The sequence below is a fragment of the Lissotriton helveticus genome, chromosome 1_2, assembly GCF_964261635.1.
Source record: "Lissotriton helveticus chromosome 1_2, aLisHel1.1, whole genome shotgun sequence".
In the NCBI taxonomy this organism is placed as follows: domain Eukaryota; kingdom Metazoa; phylum Chordata; class Amphibia; order Caudata; family Salamandridae; genus Lissotriton; species Lissotriton helveticus.
Genome location: NC_136058.1, coordinates 153,309,971 through 153,328,959, shown reverse-complemented (window position 1 = coordinate 153,328,959; position 18,989 = coordinate 153,309,971). Strand labels below are relative to the sequence as shown.

General features: G+C 48.9%; 1 protein-coding gene across 1 annotated transcript in view; it reads right to left on the bottom strand.

The window, feature by feature from the left end:
- Positions 1-18,989, bottom strand: part of TMEM59 (transmembrane protein 59) — a 186,836-nt gene that overhangs the window by 111,073 nt on the left and 56,774 nt on the right. Inside the window, exon 3 of the mRNA XM_078670389.1 lies at positions 16,206-16,300. Within this exon, the coding sequence (XP_078526515.1) occupies positions 16,206-16,300 (95 nt within the window). The remainder of the gene's footprint in view (positions 1-16,205; positions 16,301-18,989) is intronic.

Genomic DNA, 18,989 nt, shown 5'->3' with positions numbered 1-18,989 from the left:
GCAGGAAATAAAAAGTACAAGAAATCTACTACCACTAATCAAAGTATTCTTACAGGAAAAGGTGAAACAAAAGCATATTTGTTTGAACAAGACGGAGAGAAGGGGAGGGGGGAGGAGAAATGCGACACGGCGGGCAGGGCAGGGGGCAGAGCGGGGAGAGCGGCGATGAGGTTGTGAAGCAGCAGGGGCCTTTGAAGTGAAGCTAAGCTTCACTTCAAAGGTGTGGGAGGAGTGTTGCTGGCGATTGACTGGCGATTTGATGATGTGCACGCGCATTTTAGGTCAATGCGCTTGCGCATTGACCTAAAAGCGCACGGGCACAGCATCAAATCGCCAGTCAATCGCCAGTCTAGGCAAAGCTTATTTAAGCCCCTATAGTCTCGCTCTGCTCAATGCGCATGCGCATTGAGAGGCGAGACCTAAAAAGGTCTGTACCTGACCCTACCAGGGTCAGGTAGGTACAGTTGGTTCACCCTCAGCGGCACAGGGGCGGCCGGGTGCAGAGGTAGTTAGGCCCAATGTTATCCAATGAGGGGCAGGGGACCATCCGGTTGGTGGCTGCTGGCTAGCAGGCCACGCGGCTGTGGGAGCTGGGCTCCTAGTCACTTGCTCAGGGCAAATGGGGAAGTAGGATGGGGCACAGGTTGCGCTGCCAGGGGCACTCGGGCGGCTGGGTGCAGGGTGCCTTTGAGCCGTCGGGCGTTCAATGTTATTCAAAGGGAAAGGTAAAAAGGGAACAAAGGCTGCAGACTCGGGGACGGTGATTCTTCAAGTGCGACCACCACTTTGAGAGGTAAGTTGGGTTCCTGGAGAAGAGGCAGGGTGCCGGGGTGTCTTTGGGTGTCGAGAAATCTTACCCTTGGCTGGTCGTGGTTGGAGGGGTCCCTGGTTCAGAGGCTGCAGGTGTCGTCTGGTTTGTCGAGGAGGGTCTTTAGGCACTGGACTTTGGGTCCCAGTCGCCGGGGGGACGTGTTTGTGGTCTTGGATCACTCGGGCACGGGCCAGGCTTGGCGGGTGCAGAGTGGGCAGGTCTTGAGCTTCCTGGCTGGCACCAGGGGTTGGTTTTGAAGCAGAGCCTCTGCTTATGGGAGTCAGTCTTTAAGTGGGTCAAGGCAGGCAGGTCCTCCGGGTGTCCCAAGGTTGCTGTCCGCAGGAGTCGCCGGGGTTAAGCAGGAGCAGGTTCCAGGATCGACAGACCGGTAGGACTGGGGCCAAGTTAGTGGGTGTCGTCCTGTTAGCAGCTGCACGGCGGGTCTTCTTCTTCTTGATCTTCTTTCTTCTTTTCTTATCGGGATCTGAGAAAGGAAGGTTCAGGGTGCCACTAAATTTAGGGGTGTTACAGGTAGGGCAACGGCAGGGACCAATAGGTCCCTGTCCTGGGGTGGGTCCACCCCCCTAGCCTGCTCCTCTCCTGTGGGAAGGGGGCAGGAGCCTAGCTGTGACTGGGCAGGGCTCCCCATTTTCAAGATTGCCGAAGCCCGAGGTCGTGCTTCACCTCGCCTCTCCCACCTGAGGGGTGGGGTTGGCACAGGCTGGCAATACCCCCCTTCCTGACGTAGGGTTTCCCGCCAGTCTTCCCGCCAGAGTGGGGGTTAGAACCGGTGGGGGCCAGTTGCCGAGTACCGCAAATGGTCTGGAGAAGCTCACAGAGGCGGCATGCCTTTGAAGCTTCCCCCTGCCCATCCTGGGGGAGGAGACCTAGCACCTCGCCCAGGATGTGCATTGTTGAAGGCCCAGGAGAGCGGGGGGCTCTCCACCCAGGGGTCCAGCAACATGCATGCTGTGTGGCAGCCTCTGCAGCCACTCTGCCCAGACGTGGATTGTAGGTTAGGTTTTCAGGGGGCATCTCTAAGATGCCCTCTGGTGCCTTTTACATTAAATCCCACACTGGCATCAGTGCAGATTTAATGTGCTGTGAAGTTTGGTACCAAACTGGTCAGTCTTCAGTGTAGCCATTATGGTGCTGTGGAGTTCGTAATGACAACCTCCCAGTACCATATACTCTTAATGGCATCACTGCACTTACAGTGCCCAGGAATGGCCCTGGGTACTGTAGGGGCACAGGGCCCATGCACCTGTGCCAACACCTCTACCACAGGGCACCCAGCTAGAGGGGTGACTGAAGTATGCCAGGGCAGTGGGTTCTGTGGGCATGGCACACAGGGATGTGTGCCATGTGAACTCTTTGTTTAGTTCTGCACTTAGACACTCAGCCTGCAAAGGCTGTGTGTGGGTGTCAGGGTACAGGGCCCCGAAGGGTGGTACAATAAGTGCTGCAGCCCTTAGGGGCCTTCTCTGGTCACCATGCCCCGAGTACCTAGGGTGCCATTTACTAGGGGCTGATAGGTGGCCGGAGATGCCAATTGGGTTTTGTTTCAACATAGCTTTAGGGAAGGAACACAGGCCCAGAGTACCTGGTTGGCCGAAGCCCAGGGCACACTCAGTCAAAGCACACCAGTAGTTCAGCAAAACGTGGGGGCATACCAATGCAAGAAAGATGGCACTTTCTTACACTCTCTCACTGAAGCACAATTCATTTCAAGCATATGTGTTCATGAGGTTGAGCGAAAAGCGGTCACTTGGAAGGCCAGCCAATGAGACCAATGGTGGGAAAAGGACCAACGTAATGTCCCTCTTTTTAAGTGCATGCTTTTTTTGTGTTAAACAGGATTTACAGAATTTACAAATAAAAGCAAACAAAACATAGATGACAGATTACTTCTGATGAACAATCAGTGAAGCAGATGAGCTGCTTGATTGACCATTTGATTAATGGAAAACAATAGCTGCTACAATGAAACGGGAGATGTAATCTAACAGCAGGGCATTACATCGTGGATGGAAAAACTAGCTTCCTATATTAGCAATAAGAGTCATGTATAACCAAAACTTCTTATGTGAGCAAAAATCTTGTAAACGTTCCCGTACAAGGGTTATACAGTTGAGCAATCAGGTAAGCACAATAGCTGGACAGTGGTGCCTAAGCTGGTAGGGGGGTAGGAAGCAAATAAGGATGGACGCCAGGAAAGGAAAGAAGGGAAGAAAATGGGCAGTGGAGCAGGCAATTGCTGTAGCGCACGTAGGAATTATGAGAATGATAGAATTAGAGGTTATCATCTGAGCGATTTGCCTTTTGGAATGTAGGACGTCTGAACCTTCTGGAAGGAGGCATCTAGTTTGCCAACAAAGTGAGTCAGGCATTTTGCATTATCTAGCAAAGTAGATAATGCACCTCCAAAGTATGTGAGCCATCAAGTATGTATAGAAATGCATCCCAGGGATTGCCAGCCAGAAAGGATGGGTTTTTGATCTGATGCTATTAAGTAACAGAGCGCCAGTTATGATGCTGATAAATAAGATACGAGGGGCAGTATTTAATCCCAATGATGTTACAACAAAGTAAAAAGTCATATGTATTTGGAATATGCAGTAAAATATTGACTGATAGAGGCCCAAAGAGTGTACGAGTTTGTAACTAAAACACACATGTTCAAAGTTGCATATGCATTCCTTACAATGTCAACAAACATCATACTCAGAAAGTCCACGTCTAGCTAGTTTGGTTGGCGACCAATATGTTTAGTGGAGGAAGAAAAATCTGCATTGCGGGAGCAAAGGTAATAGCTTGTTTCTGCAGGCACTAGCATAAAGGGTTGTCTATAACTCATATGATAGAAGAGATCCATTTAATGTCACCAATGCGGTATTCCATATGTTTAGGATACAGGGAATATTTTTGGATCCGAGTTAATGCTTTTGTACATTTTGGAGCACACATGATCAGATTGGACCAGTGTGTTTACAATAAATGGCATATCAGGTTGTTTTAGCTTCCCCAATCTGCATAGCCGGGCTTCTAGGGATAGAAAGTTGTGGAATTCAATATCTGGGAAGTATTGTTTCGCCTCTAATTCCATGAAAGAAAGGGGTCTCCCCACAACATCTACATCAGTGGTTCTTGACATTTTGACTTCTGTAGACCCCACTTTAATCATAACTGGAACCCCACTGAATTATTACTGGGAGAAGGGGACCGTGGCCTAAGCATTTTCGATGATTTGAACTGCAAAACAATACACAAAAAATGCATAAACAAGCATTCAAAAGAATACACAAATGATGAAATATTTTATTTAACCCACAAACAAAAAACAAAGGAATACAATTTTTTATTTCAGTTGGAAGGTTGAAGTTTTTTTTAATTCAATTGCAGCAAATCATTGTTCATACTAGAATCTGTCTGCTCCAAAGAATCAGAGAATACTAACTTACGTTTTAGTCTTCAATTTAAAATTACTTTTAATTTACAGAATGTTTTAAAATGTTCAATTTTACATTTTCCTTCTTTATTTAAATACTTTATTAATTTTGCAGACCACCTGAGAAGGCTTTTTGCATCCCCAGAGGTCCCTGGGCCACAGGTTAAGAACCACTGATCTAGATATTTAGGGAAGGAGATGTAGGTCTGTGCCTGGGTATGCCAGTATACAGTTTTGTCGTCAATTAAAATTATTTTGTTGTTCCAAAGTTCTAGCAAGCTGGAATTCTTAATGGGAATCATACGCATTTTATCTAGTTGGAAAAGAGCGAGTGCGGTATCCAGAACATTGTATCTTTTCGAATGGGGTATTGTGAATTGCTTCATAGGAAGGGTTTGCTACACATATCAGTGGATACTTACCTAACCAGGACAGATCATGAAAGGTGGTTATGAAGCATAGAGCTCCTTTCCTTACTATACGAGCAGATTAGTAATTGATAGCCCCCCTCTAGAGTGATAATGCCAATAGAATGTGGTCCTTGCAATTCTGGCTTTGGAAGGAACAGCAAAAAGAATCACAGAACACATTTGAGAGTCTGATTGCCATCATATTTGATTAATAAAAATGGCAATCAGTGTGATGATCATCCTCAAGGTTTCTAACAACCCCCACAACTTCACCAATTGAGTTTTCTGAATAATTTATTTTGTTTGAGAACCATACACCTAGATTTTGATGTATTTAGGTTGACACTGAAGGCCATGTGATTTGCATACCCTTGATGTACATGAGATGTTAAGGGAGAGAATCTCTATTTTGTCTTTATTCAGCCAGTAACGTGAAGCTTCTGAGTATGCCTGAATGATGTCCAACAGGGTTGGGGTGGACTTCCCCACATCCTAACTAAATACTAAAATGTCATCTTCAGTCTTAAAAGTATGGGATTTAAAATCAACGCCAGCAATCCCAGGATGGTTAATATATTGTAGGAGAGAGTCAATGGCTAGGAGGAAAGTAGAGAGCAGCTCTGATGAGTGCCTTGGCCTAGGTGAAATGTGTCTGAGTGTCATTTGACCTAACTCTTTCAGAATGGCAAGTGTAGAGGGCTCTTCCCATCTTTGGGGTTGCCTAGTTCAAAGTGTTTTAATGTTTCATGCAGGTAAGGCCATGATACTTTATCAAATGCCTTTCCTGCCTCTAATGCATTAGCAGTTGTCAGACAGAGTGGTGTGCGTTTTTTCAATTACATGGCAGAATAGGCGAGTATTGTTGAATGCTGAGTGGCCTTTGATAAAGGCAGTTAGTGAGACGTTTATCAATTGGTAATGACTTTCTCTAGGCTCATGGCATAACTTTTTGCCTCCACATTTATTATTTATATTGGCCTGCAGTTTTTTTTGTTAAGGTATGATCTTTGCCCTACTTGGGATAACCACAATGGTGCCTCCTGCTACCGTTACCATTTACTGTTCCTGAACTTGGAAAGTGTTGGTTTAGAGACTTCATTGGTCAATGATGGTATTGGAAAAAGACTTGTAACATACAATGGGAAGCCATCTGGCTTGCCTGCAATAATGGTGGCAGACTCCCACGGAGGCCCTTCATTACCATGCTCTCTGATCTCTGTTTACTTGTGGACATAAACCGGTTTCAGTGAAGTTGTGAATTGGAGCCTTCCGGACAGCCCCGGAATGTAAGGTGTGATCAGTTGCTGGGAGGCCAGAAGACTTTTCAAACCGTTTAAACTGAGGCAGAGCCATAGTGGAGGGAAGGGCAGGGCATCTAGAGACATCCAAGCCACTGCGTGGTCATTAATGAAATCTGGATGCAAAATCTGGAGGCAAAAATCAGAAGGTGATATGCTCCTTCTTACACAGACACTGAAGTAGGCAGCCACTGAAGGAGCCATTGATCAGTGATTAGAGTACCTGGGAGGTAAACTATCTTATCCGGCTTCCATTTGCATTTCACCACGCACCCCTCCAACCTCCCCCTCCCTCCCCCCCACAAGTTTGCCACGAATGTACAAATTAATCTGCGCATAGGAGGATTTAAACCAAAAGCCATGGTGGTCGCACACACAGGAGTTGGGGAGGACATTACCATGTGACTTGAATTTCAAGCTGGTGAGTGCCGACTGACACCAGACATCTACCTCCCCACGTTTACCGACCTAGTCACCACCTTCTAGTGAGGATAGCTGAATGAAGGTGCTGTGTCATTTACAACCCAGCACACAATACAAGCCCCATTTCTTTCTATTCACCTCTTCAATCAGTTTGAACAGAATATGAGTTCTGTATATACCCAGCACACCTATAAGTGAACTAAAGGACTAGTAAGTTACCTCAAATAAGTACACAAATAACACTGCATTTATGTGGCATCACCCTACTGACAATATTCATCCCCTATTGTGACCTTGTATGCACAGCCCTACAGGGTGCATAATTCCAAATGCAATATAGCTTGTAGACAGTCATACTGTTGCAGGAGAAGAAGAGTCAAATTTTGTACGGTTGATTCATATTTGTGGCATACTCGTCCTAATTTGACAGAATCCACATAGTCACAGCGGATTCGACCAGTTCGCCATATACACATTCATATGTCCAAATCCAGACCATCTTGTCAAATTCTTTTCACGGATGATTCACGGATGGTTGCCTGACTCGCTCCGCGAAGAACCTGAGGCGGAGTCGCTGGGGCTTGATGTGCTGTGGCACTTTTAAAATAACTAACTTTGTTTTTTAATTATATGCATTGCGCGCTGACTGCTATCGCGCTGTGTTTATTTTAATTATTTCCTCGCGCTGAGCGCTAGCGCGTGTCACCGCTTTCCCCAGTACTGCTCCTGGAACCATCGCGCTGATTGCAAGCGCCAGCACTGCTTATTGCCGAGTGCTTTTATATTTGGACAGGCTGCGTCTTTTGCCTTTCTGACCCTTATTCCCACTTGTACCTTTTCTTTTTCGGCACCTGAGGCGGAAAGCCGGGTGCTTTCTCCTCGCTGTTTTCTGTGCACTTTGTTCCCGGTCTTTCCCCGCCTGTGCTGGGTGGAAACAGCACTGTGGGAGGGGACCGGTCTTTTCCTTTCTTCCCCACTCCAGTCCGGCATACGAGGTGCCGCTGGGTGCTGTGGGATTGGAGTAGCGGCCATCTTGGGAGGAGATCTTGCACGCCGGTCGGCGGACCAGCGGTGCGGCTCTCCTTTCACTCCCCCTGAGCGACTATAAGTTCAGGGGCTTTCCGCTCAGCGCAGCGGACGCGCCTATCCCGCGCCAAAGGAGCACCTAAGGTAAGCCCGTCTGCGCCCATCAGCGTCCCGGATGCGGACGTGGGTTTTCCTATCGGCGGTCTCTCCTCTTTCTCTACCACTATGCGCTCCTATACTTTTGTGGAGCTCCTTTCCCTTCGGGGCGAGGTGGCTACGTGCCGCCGCATCTTTCCTGGTAGGCGGGCTTTGAGAAAAGGCCGACCTGGTTGCGGATGGCGTTTGGTCGGCTCTCATGTCGCATCCCTTGCGACCCTGCCAACTTACAATCATTGCTCTCTTATTAATACCAGATCTCTCAGCAGGCATTCTTTGGACATCCACAATCTGTTGATGGAGTCCAAGCCGCCCTGTCTTTTCTTAACTGAGACCTGGCTGGGAGAAAGTTCTGGCCCTGACCTGGCGAATGCCATTCCTACTGATTATGCTATTATCAGAAAGGACAGGGCCTTTGGCGCTTTGGTAGTTAACAAGCGTTTCCCCTGCGCCTCTCCCCCCACGGGTAATATTTCGGGCTGTGAGTCTCTCGGCTTTACCCTCTCGCTATCCCGACGCCAAGCTTGTGTTGGGCTTTTAATTTATAGACCCCCGGGTCCCATAGGTTTTTTTTCGAGGAACTGCAGGCTGTCCTCTCTACACTTTGTTTAAAAACCGAACATTGCATATTGTTGGACACTCCATGGAGTAGCCGTGGGCTATAAAAGAGCCAAATTAACATAACATAACATAACATAACATGATGTAATAGGAAAAGCATAAAAGGCCACTCCAATCAAGCATCCTCAGACGTCATTGACATTTTCATGAAGACACTACTGAGGAACCACACAACAATTAAAATTATTGGCCCAGTCCACGTAAATAGGGCGATAATGTATACTGATGAGAAAACACTGAGAACAGATGCGGTGTCCTTTCAGACTTGCGTAAACTCAGCAGAAATCAGAACTGTAAGAATAGCAGACCATATCGACTAGAAGTACAAAGGCCCTGACCCGGGTCGGGAGTTATGGAACCAAGACAGAATAAGCATTTTAAAAGTTATAATAAAAACGTGTTATAAGCATTTTTCTTACCTTATATATAACCAAGAAGAAATTATGTACAACTGACAGACACAGAGTATAACTTGCTTGGCCAGGGAGGAAGTGAAAGTTTGCCAAAAGGATGCAAATAAGCTCAGAGAAGTAGATTTGGTAAGAAAGCAGGCTCCTAAGGAAATAATGACCCCCTAAACAGGGGCTATCCTGGGAGGCCATAATTATGAAACAGTTATCTGTAGCTGTAATTGCAGCCGGCATTGAGCATGCAGTAACAAAATATGAGGGCCCTACTTTCATTACGTGGAACATAATAAACATCTGAATAATTAAACTAAGAGTCCATGCCATGGTGTTTTTTTCTCTCTAAATATTGGACAATCAGCAGTTAGCAGAAAGAAAACCGTACAGCTCGTTAACAGCGTGTTATTTTTTTTTTTTTAAATGAACACTCCTACTTTCCCCACTTTGACGCCGAAGGAACCACATAAAATACAAGAAAGATACTATAAAACTCAGAATTAAACAAAGCAAGTTGTGTTTAAGAGAAAAGTGATCACATCTTGACTGAGTAAAGAGTCACCTCCAGATATAGCTACCATGCATGCAGCACTTTATAATTGTATTTATATAGCGATTACTGCCGCTGTTGAGGCGTTGAAGCACGAGTAGTAAGCTCTACATATAGCTTTAACTAAAGTGCAACAAAAAATAACACTAACTGTAAAAGGGGTATTGAACTTCCAAGCTTTCAGCTTCGCGAAGGACACCTACACAAGTTTTCTACGCAGAGCTCTGAACCAACGAGGGGGGGGGGGGGGGGGGGGGGGAGTGGGACACAGGCTCCATGGAGGACCCATGCGCCTCAATCAATCAATCATATCATTTGTAAAGCGCACTACTCACCCGTGAGGGTCTCAAGGCGCTGGGGTGGGGAATGCTGCTAATGCTCGAAAAGCCAGGTCTTGAGGAGTTTTCTGAATGTCAGCAGGTCTTGGGTCTGCCGTAGGTGGAAGGGGAGGGTGTTCCAGGTCTTGGCGGCAAGGTGGGAGAACGATCTGCCGCCTGAGGTCGCTCTTCGGAAGCGGGGGACTGTAACGAGGTCGGCGGAGCGGAGCTGGCGGGTGGGGGTGTAGAAGCGCAGTCGTCTGTTGAGGTACGTTGGTCCGGTGTTGTGGAGTGCCTTGTGTGCGTGGGTGAGGAGCTTGAAGGTTATCCTCTTGTTGACCGGGAGCCAGTGCAGGTCTCTTAGGTGGGGTGTGATGTGGCTGCGGCGAGGGATGTCGAAGATCAGGCGTGCAGAGGCGTTCTGGATGCGTTGGAGCCGTCTCAGGAGTTTGGCCGAGGCTCCTGCGTAGAGGGCGTTTCCATAGTCCAACCTGCTGCTGACAAGGGCCTGGGTGACTGTTCTTCTCGTTTCAGTGGGGATCCACTTGTAGATCCTACGGAGCATGCGGAGGGTGTTGAAGCAGGAGGAGGAGGCGGTGTTTACCTGTTTAGTCATGGAGAGGGTGGAGTCGAGGATGACCCCTAGGTTGCGAGCGTGGTCGGTGGGTGTTGGAGCGGTTCCCAATGCGGTCGGCCACCAGTAGTCACCCAGGCCGAAGGGTTGGATCCGAGGAGGAGGACCTCCGTCTTGTCCGAGTTCAGCTTCAGTCGGCTGTTCCTCATCCATTCAGCAACGGCTTTCATTCCTTCGTGAAGGTTGGTTTTGGCGGTGTGGGGGGTCCTTGGTGAGGGAGAGTATCAGCTGGGTGTCATTGGCGTAGGAGAGGATGTTGAGGTCGTGCCGACTGGCGACGTGGGCGAGCGATGCCAGTCCAGGGCCTTCTCTTGGATCCCAGCGTTGTGGAGGTGTGTTCATAGTGTGTGGTGACAGACCGTGTCGAAGGCAGCTGACAGGTCCAGGAGGATGAGGGCCGCCGTTTCTCCGTTGTTCAGCAGGGACTTGATGTCATCGGTGGCGGCGATGAGGGCAGTCTCGGTGCTGTGGTTGCTGCGGAACCCGGGCTGGGAAGGGTCCAGCATGTTGTTCTCCTCGAGGTAGCGGGTCAATTGTTCGTTGACGGTCTTCGCGATGACCTTTGCCGGGAACGGGAGCAGGGCCAGAGGTTTTTGAGGTTCTTGGGGTCCGCCTTGGGTTTCTTGAGTAAGGCGTTGATCTCGGCGTGCTTCCAGCTCTCCGGGAAGGTTGCTGTCTCGAAGGAGGTGTTGATGACTTTCCGGAGATGGGGTGTGATGGATGTGCTGGCTTTGTTGAAGATGTGGTGTGGGCATGGATCTGACGGAGACCCGGAGTGGATGGTGTTCATGATCTTGATGGTGTCATCGTCGTTGATGTTGGTCCAGTAGAGCAGGCGGTTGGTGCGGATGGTGGTCGTGGGGGCGGAGTTCTCAGTGGTTGTCGTGGCGGTCGTGGCGTTGAAACGGTCGTGGAGGTCTGTGGTCTTGCGGTGGAAGAAGGTGGCCAGTGAGTCGCACAAGTCTTGCGAGGGTGGGACCTCGTTGGTGTTGGAGCTGGGGTTGGAGTGTTCCTTCACTATGTTGAAGAGCTCTTTGCTGTTGTGCGCGTTGTTGTCTAGGCTGTCTTTGAAGGAGGCCCTTTTGGCGGATCTGATGAGGTGATGGTGTCTGCGGGTGGCATTCTTGTGGGCGGCGTGGCTGTCCGGTGTTAGTTCACGGAGCCAAATCTTCTCCAGCTTTCGGCAGGTTTGCTTGGAGAACCGGAGGTCTTCAGTGAACCAGCTGGCTTTCTTGTTGGTATGATTGTTGGAGGGTTTCTTGATCGGGGCGAGGGTGTTGGCGCAGTCGTTGATCCACTGTCTGAAGTTGCGGGCGGCGGTGTCGGGGTCGGTATGGTCTGCGGGTGGGCTCTGGGCGAGGGTGGTTGTTAGCTGGTCTTCGGTGACTTTGCTCCAGCAGCGGTGAGGCATCTGTTGGATGCGGTGGTGCGTGGTGGGTTTCTTGAAGGTGAAGCGGATGCAGCGGTGGTCGGCCCAGTGGAGTTCGGTGGTATGGTTGAAGGAGACGTGGGGGCTTGCAGAGAAGATGAGGTCAAGCGCGTGACCGGCGTAGTGGGTGGGTGTTGTGACGAGTTGTCTGAGTCCGAGGTTGGCGATCAGGGTGGTGGAGTTGGTGTCGTCATTGTTCTCGAGGTGGAAGTTCAGGTCCGCGAGGAGGATGTAGTCCATGGAGGCAAGGGCATGTGTGCTGACGAAGCCGGCGTTGGAGTCGCTGAACTGTGGTCGGGGTCCGGGCGGTCTGTAGATGAGGGTTCCTCTGAGGGTGGTGTTGGGGTCGGTGTGGATCTGGAAGTGCAGGTGTTCGGCGGTGCTGAAGGTGTCGTCGGTGTTGGTCGAGACGGAGTGTTCCTGTGGACGATGGCGATTCCTCCTCCCGCTCTGTTGGTGTGGTCCTTGCGGGTGATCTTGTAGCCTTCTGGGACGGCTATGGCTATGTCGGGTGCCGAGGCGGGGTTCAGCCAGGTCTCCGTCAGGAAGGCGACATCTGGGGAGGTTGAGTCGAGTAGGTCCCAGAGTTCAATGGCATGTTTTCGGGCGGAGCGGGTGTTGAGAAGGATGCATCTGAGGTGGTTGGGTTCTTTCCTGGTCGGCAGCATGGTGGGGCGGATGCTTGTGAAGCTGCAGTTCTGGCAGGTGAAAGCTCCGTGGGTGCGCTTCGGGGCGGCCAGGAAGCAGGTCTGTGATCGTTCTGTGTTGAGTGCGTTGAGGGTGCTGGCATCGTAGCGTTGTTGGGCGTCGTGGCGTTCGCTGTGTCCAGGGGTCCTGGCGCTGGGCGCGGTCCAGGCACGGACGGGCACAGATGGGCTTGCCTTAGGTGCTCCAGCAGCGCGCCCGCTGAGCGTACCTGCGCTCAACGGGCGCGCCGCCGGCGCGCTGCAGGCGCACCATATGAGGGGGTGTGGGAGGGAGGAGCAACTGGGAGGCGGGAGCAGGGAGGCAAATAGGATTGCAGGTGGGTGGGCCGCAGGGACGCAGCGGCGGGAAAAACGGGTAGGGGCCCGCGGGAGAACTGGGCACAGGAAGTAAAAACAAGTTTAGGCAAGAAAACAAGTACAGGCACAGAGGAATAAAAACAAGTCTGAGCAAGAAAGCAAGTTAGGCACAGGGGAATAAAAACAAGTCTGGGCAAGAAAGCAAGTACAGGAACAGGGGAATAAAAACAAGTCTGGGCAAGAAAGCAAGTACAGGCACAGGGAAATAAAAACAAGTCTGGGCAAGAAAGCAAGTTAGGCACAGGGGAAAAATAAAAGATTAGGCAAAACAATGCAGGCAGAGCCGTGCAGCAGCGTGGGGAGCGACCTGCCTGCGAGCAGGGTCATAGGTCGCCTCCAGTAATGGCTCTGCATCCGCAAGGACCCTCGGCATCTTGACTCCCGACGGAAGTTGTGGTGGGCAGACAGCCCAAGAGAAAAGATGAGAGGAGATGGGTTGCCGGCGTTTAGCGGTTTTAATTTTTAAAAAAATATGTCGTCCATAAAGTGGATCCATTGGTTTTGTCATGATGCGAGAGCTGCTGACATCTCAGATTCATTGGTTCAAAATCACAAGAGTTCAGTAGTGAATGCCAGCTGGCCGTGGGCTGCGTAGATATTGTTAAAGGTCCCAAGTGCATGACCCGACAAAAGAGAAACACAATAAACTGTGCCTCAGCAGAGAGGCCCTTCTTAAAACCCTCGAACAGCTATTGGGTTTCACAAGGAAGGGGGAGGGGCTGGAAGCTGTAGCACAACCAAGGTCACTCGAGACCAGATATTCCACTGCTGGACTTCCGTTCAACTACCCGAAGGACTCTGGGATTGTAGTTTTGTTTTGAGGGAACAAAACTAAAGAATCGGAAAGATGGTTTTAACTTTTTCCACCAGTAAAGCTGAGGGCTGTAACATGTGAACGAACCCAGGTGGCTCGGGCAACTGGTAACTAGGCCCATCGGGAATTAGACTTACCACGTGCTGACACAGATGTCTACTAGTATACAAACAAGGAAAGAAATGAGCATTCCACATCAGCTGTGATGTCGTATTTAGGGCAAAAGTCAGTAAGATATTTGTTCATTACACAAAACAAGCATTCGAATGACGTGCTGCATCGCTACAGAGTGGTCTCAGGTCATGCGTAACTGCAGTCAATTCTGCTTCGCTAACACAACAACACATTGCATTCTTGGAACAGAAGTTTTCCTTAAAAGACTTTAAGTAGGCCTAGTTGGTGTGTGTTTTTACGTCAATGCCCCTCAGGGCAGCACTTGCGCACGGGTTATTTCACTATCTTCAGTCAAACTCGACTTTCGTCAACATCACTTCAGAATGTGCACCTCAGCCCAAGCCCAGCTGCAGATACAGATGTGCACAGGCCCAACTCTGAGATAAAAATGTGCACCTCAGAACTGGCGGCGCTCCGCAGGCCTGCAATATCCTGTGCTTTTGTAAAGCGCCATGAAGTAGAAAAAAGGGAAAGAGTGAGAAAGAGGGGGAGAGAGAGCAAGAGAGGGGAGAGAGAAAGAACGAGAGAAAGAGCGAGATAAAGAGAGAGGAGAGCGAGAGAAAGCGAGAGAGGAGAGAGAGAACGCGAAAGGAGAGAGCGAGAGAAAGCGAGAGAGAGGAGAGAGAGAGGAGAGAGAGAGGAGAGAGAGAGGAGAGGAGAGAGAGAGGAGAGAGAGAGAGAGAAAGCGAGAGAGAGGAGAGAGAGAGAAAGCGAGAGAGTGGTGCCTGCGTGCACACGCATTCTGCTCATTTTCAAGCACTGCACTCGTGCTTGTAGCACGCCCCTGCTTGCTCCCGGAAGGTAGATGCTGCCACAAGCACAAGTGTGTGCTTGAAAATGACCAGAGCGACGGCTAAAGGTCCTCCTATGCAGCGCTGAGTATGCAAGACCTAAAAATAAGTGACGTGGAATATAGAAATTGCAGGAACTTATGATTTGCTGGCATTCCTGAAGGACTAGAACTGGATAACATAGTGCTTTCCTGTCATCATTCATACCAGAGATGACTAAATTTGCATTTGACCAGACATTGGAATTCCGAAGGCCAATCAGAAGCATTTTAAGGGTCATGATGAAATCAGACTATCCATGGCCTGTGATAGCATGCTTCCGAAGCTACCATTATGCACTAAAACTGATCACCACAGTCGGGAAGCAAAAATGGACCACTCATCTTCAAAAATCATAAAATGTATATTGTGGCTGATTTCGCTGCTGAAACAAACTTGAAAAGAAAAGGATTCTTGCTCTGTGACTCTTGGTTTACAAAAAGGACTTTAGATAAAGCTTCTTGGAACAGGCTACCAGGCGTATTGCAATGGATGGGAAGAACAAAGAGGTTCAAGGAACCAGTGGACATTGTAATGCACTAGAGGCATTGGAACAGTCAACCACTGACATCCCACAGCAACAGGAGAATAATAATCCACATTTGTAAAGCGCACAATCACCCGTAAGGGTCTCTAGGCGCTGGGGGCCGTCGGGAAGATTAAGCGAGCTATTGCCCAGAGTCACATGGTGCTGGGCTAACCTGCCGCCGGAGCCGGGGATCGAACCCTGATCCCCAGATTCCAGCGTCAGTCGCCCTGGCCGCGGCGCAACACAATAGCTCAACATAGCAATGCAAGGCCTGACGTTCAGAATCTGCACTGCTGAAATGTGAGCAGGTGGGGACAGTCAGGAAAAATAATAGGCTGATATATTGGCCTGTACTTGACACAACAAGAAGAGACAAACAGAAATCAAGGTCTCCTCACATGTTCTAAAACAAATGATGAAGCGTTGCCAACTTTCACATGAATCAGCCCTGATCCAGAACTCGCGACACGTAGAGTGAAAGGAATTATTTGTCATATTCTGGAGTGAAAAGACTGCAAGACATTGCTCCAGTTACCTTTTTGTATGCCGGACGTTATATACCATTGTGTACTCCTAGCCACTGCTTGTGCAGGTGAAGATTCCAGTTAGAACACTGCTCCATTTTCGGCATGACGGTTTCTATTGCTGTTATAGGGCAAACATTTGGTCCTTAGTTAATGTTGTAATGATGGATTGCACTGTGACATACCTTTTTGGCCCTGTTGACCATAGGCATATACTTGGGGGTACTTGTTGGGTCCTCATTGAAGGGGCCAGGCGGGATGGTGAAGTCTGGAGATTCAACTCACCATAAAAAACGTTTGTTGTGTTACATTTTGTTAAGCCCCTTAGAAAAGTATTACTGCTTAATAAACTGTGTGTCCACTGACTATACCACATCCCTTGGGTTGAGACTTTCACACATAGGTAATATGCTTCTACCTATTCCTGTGCATTTTAATATCAGAGTCCCTGTCAAAACCCTCTTCTGTTTTCTAGCACCCTAACATTACCCCATCATTCCAATGCACACTAGGAAGGAGTGTGCCACCAAATAAAAAGACTCACACAGACTGAATCCTCATTCATATAGGTCCTGTTTTTTAACTCCCATGCCGTCTTTGTCATGAAGGACATCTCTTACCCAGTACATTGTTAAAAATACACTGCAGGTTGTTCAAGGTAGCTCTTGTATGCAAGAAAGAAAGCGAGGGTGTATGCGAGGACAAAGTAAAAAGATTAAAGCACAAGGAAGTGAAAAACTTACTTGCTCCTGCCTCATTTCAGCAAATGGCAGTTGATTCTGGCATCCAAGATGGCAAGCATACTGTTCTTCAGAATGAGAATAGGCTTCCAAACAGGCTGAAAATAACAGAAGATATTTGACCAATTCTAAACATCAAATAAGCTCCCTAATACAATCTCCCAAACCTTCAACTGTAGGAGGACACAGTAAACATTAGGAAGTTGGGCAGGCTATGGTGCATAAGACAGGAAGATCACAGTGCACAGATCTTTTGACCCAATAGATCTAGCCTCCAGCCCTCACCTTACTCCCTTTCTCAGCAGCATGCTGCCAAACGAAGATATCGGTGCATGCACTCCTAACAACTCACAGCAACACATTGCACTACTGGGCCTCTGACATATGAGTGCATGTGTGGGTGCTCCCACCAAGTGCTACTAGCGTGGGATCAACAACAAATATCCTAGAAACTGGAGCTTAGTGAACCATGGAAATTGAGGAAATGGCCCAAGTAAACCAGAGCAGTGCTGGTGCAACCCAGACAATAAACACACACAGAAGGGAAGGTGGCAGTAAATGTTTGTGTGACTACTTCTGCTCCGCCTTCCTCTTCCCCAGTCATTTAGTAGGACTTATCTTTTCCTAGTTTCTTTAAACTATCTTCAAATATATTTTGCCATAGGCATTATGCGTGGTCACAAACCTGAATGCCCCAGGTCACACTAACAAATTTTCAGATTTTATATAAAGGTGGCAGCACTTCTTCATGATCACGTAATCACGTGCAATTGCTTAGCACCACCTCACAAACTAAAATTCATAACTGATATGGAAGCAGTAATGGGTGCACTTTTTACTTTAATAAATGGCTACATAGTGAAATCTGTGTATGATATTTGTCACACAAGGTTATTTATTTATTATTTATTTTCAACGTTTTATATAGCGCGAACAAGATCTTTGCAGATATCAGAGCGCTTTACGAAAACAAGGGCTAGGGGAAACAAAGGGTGATTAAACAAACTATTGGGTACCGTATAGTAGTCGGTAGTAAGTGAATAGCCAGATAGGATAGCAATCAGATAACAAGCATTGAAAATGCAATAGGTCTCGCAATAACGCGAGTCTGAACTATTAGCATTGTAAATGATTATGCCCTTTATTTTTGCGTTCTGGTTTTTGGAACATAAATAAAAGGCTTTGCCATTTACAAGGCCTATAGCTTAAATTTGCGTTAAATCGAGACCTATTGCATTGCAATGGTGGTGGTGCTGCTGAGTTTTCTCTGAATCTGCACCCACAATCTGCACCCACAATCTGCACCCACAATGTGTGAGTGGCGTTGCGTGTGTGAGTGGCGTTGCGTGTGTGAGTGGCGTTGCATGTGTGAGTGGCGTTGCCCGTGCCAGTGGCGTTGCCCGTGCCAGTGGCGTTGCCCGTGCCAGTGGCGTTGCGCGTGCCAGTGGCGTTGCGCGTGCCAGTGGCGTTGCGCGGGTGAGTGGCGTTGCGCGGGTGAGTGGCGTTGCGCGGGTGAGTGGCGTTGCGCGGGTGAGTGGCGTTGCGCGGGTGAGTGGCGTTGCGTGGGTGAGTGGCGTTGCGCGGGTGAGTGGCGTTGCGCGGGTGAGTGGCGTTGCGTGGGTGAGTGGCGTTGCGTGGGTGAGTGGCGTTGCATGGGTGAGTGGCGTTGCATGGGTGAGTGGCGTTGCGTGGATGAGTGGCGATGAGTGGGGTTGCTTAGATGAGTGGTGTTGCGTGGATGAGTGGGGTTGCGTGGATGAGTGGGGTTGCGTGGATGAGTGGGGTTGCGTGGATGAGTGGGGTTGCTTGGGTGAGTGGGGTTGCTTGGGTGAGTGGCGTTGCGTGGGTGAGTGTGGTGTTGCGTGGGTGAGTGTGGTGTTGCGTGGGTGAGTGTGGTGTTGCGTGGGTGAGTGTGGTGTTGCGTGGGTGTGAGTGGCGTTGCGTGTCTGTAAGTGTTGCTGTGTGGGTGAAAGTGGCACAGAGCCTTTGATGTGGCCTGGCGCAGGAGAAATGCTGCTGCTGCTAATTAAATACAAGAGCGGCCGGGAAGCGGCCAGGAAACACAAGTACGGCCGGCCACATAATTAGGGGAGGAGAAGCTGCACAGCACACGCTGGGAGAAGCCCTTTGATGTGCTGTGCGGCCGCGATGCGCGCTCTGTGCTGGGGGAGGGCCCTTAGCCTGAACTCGCGGCAAGATCAAACGAAGGGTGGGAGGGACATTGAGGAACAGGAACAGATGGCCATGAAAGTGTATGGGCCAAAAGCGCGTGCCTGTACGTGCACTCGAAGAAAACGCCACGAAAAAAAGCGGTGGTTTGACAATCAGTTCGAGCACTTGAATTCTCGGCCATTTCCCATTCCTTCGGAATGGTAAAGGACGAGACCTAAAAAGCGTAATACAAAAAGGATAGCAATCAGTTAAAAACATAATACAAAGTAGGATAGCAATCAGATAAAAAAGCGTAATACAAAAAGATAATCAGAATAACCAATAATACAAAAAAAAACAAAAAACGGAGCAAAGTCTTCAATCCAGTAAATATAGAGTTCAGGTGAATTTAGCCATAAGGATGGCTTTTACCTCTTTCTTAAAAAATGCCGTGGAGGAGATAAGTCTGGTTTCAGGAGGGAGTGCATTCCAGATTCTGGGTGCCATTCCCGAGAAGGAGCGTTTGTATGTTTTTTCCTTCCGGAATCTTCTGGGTTTCAGCAGGAGATTTTTTGTGCTTCTGTTGGATCTGGAGCCTCCTGATAGTCAGCTTTTGAGTGAGGTAGTCGGGTGACT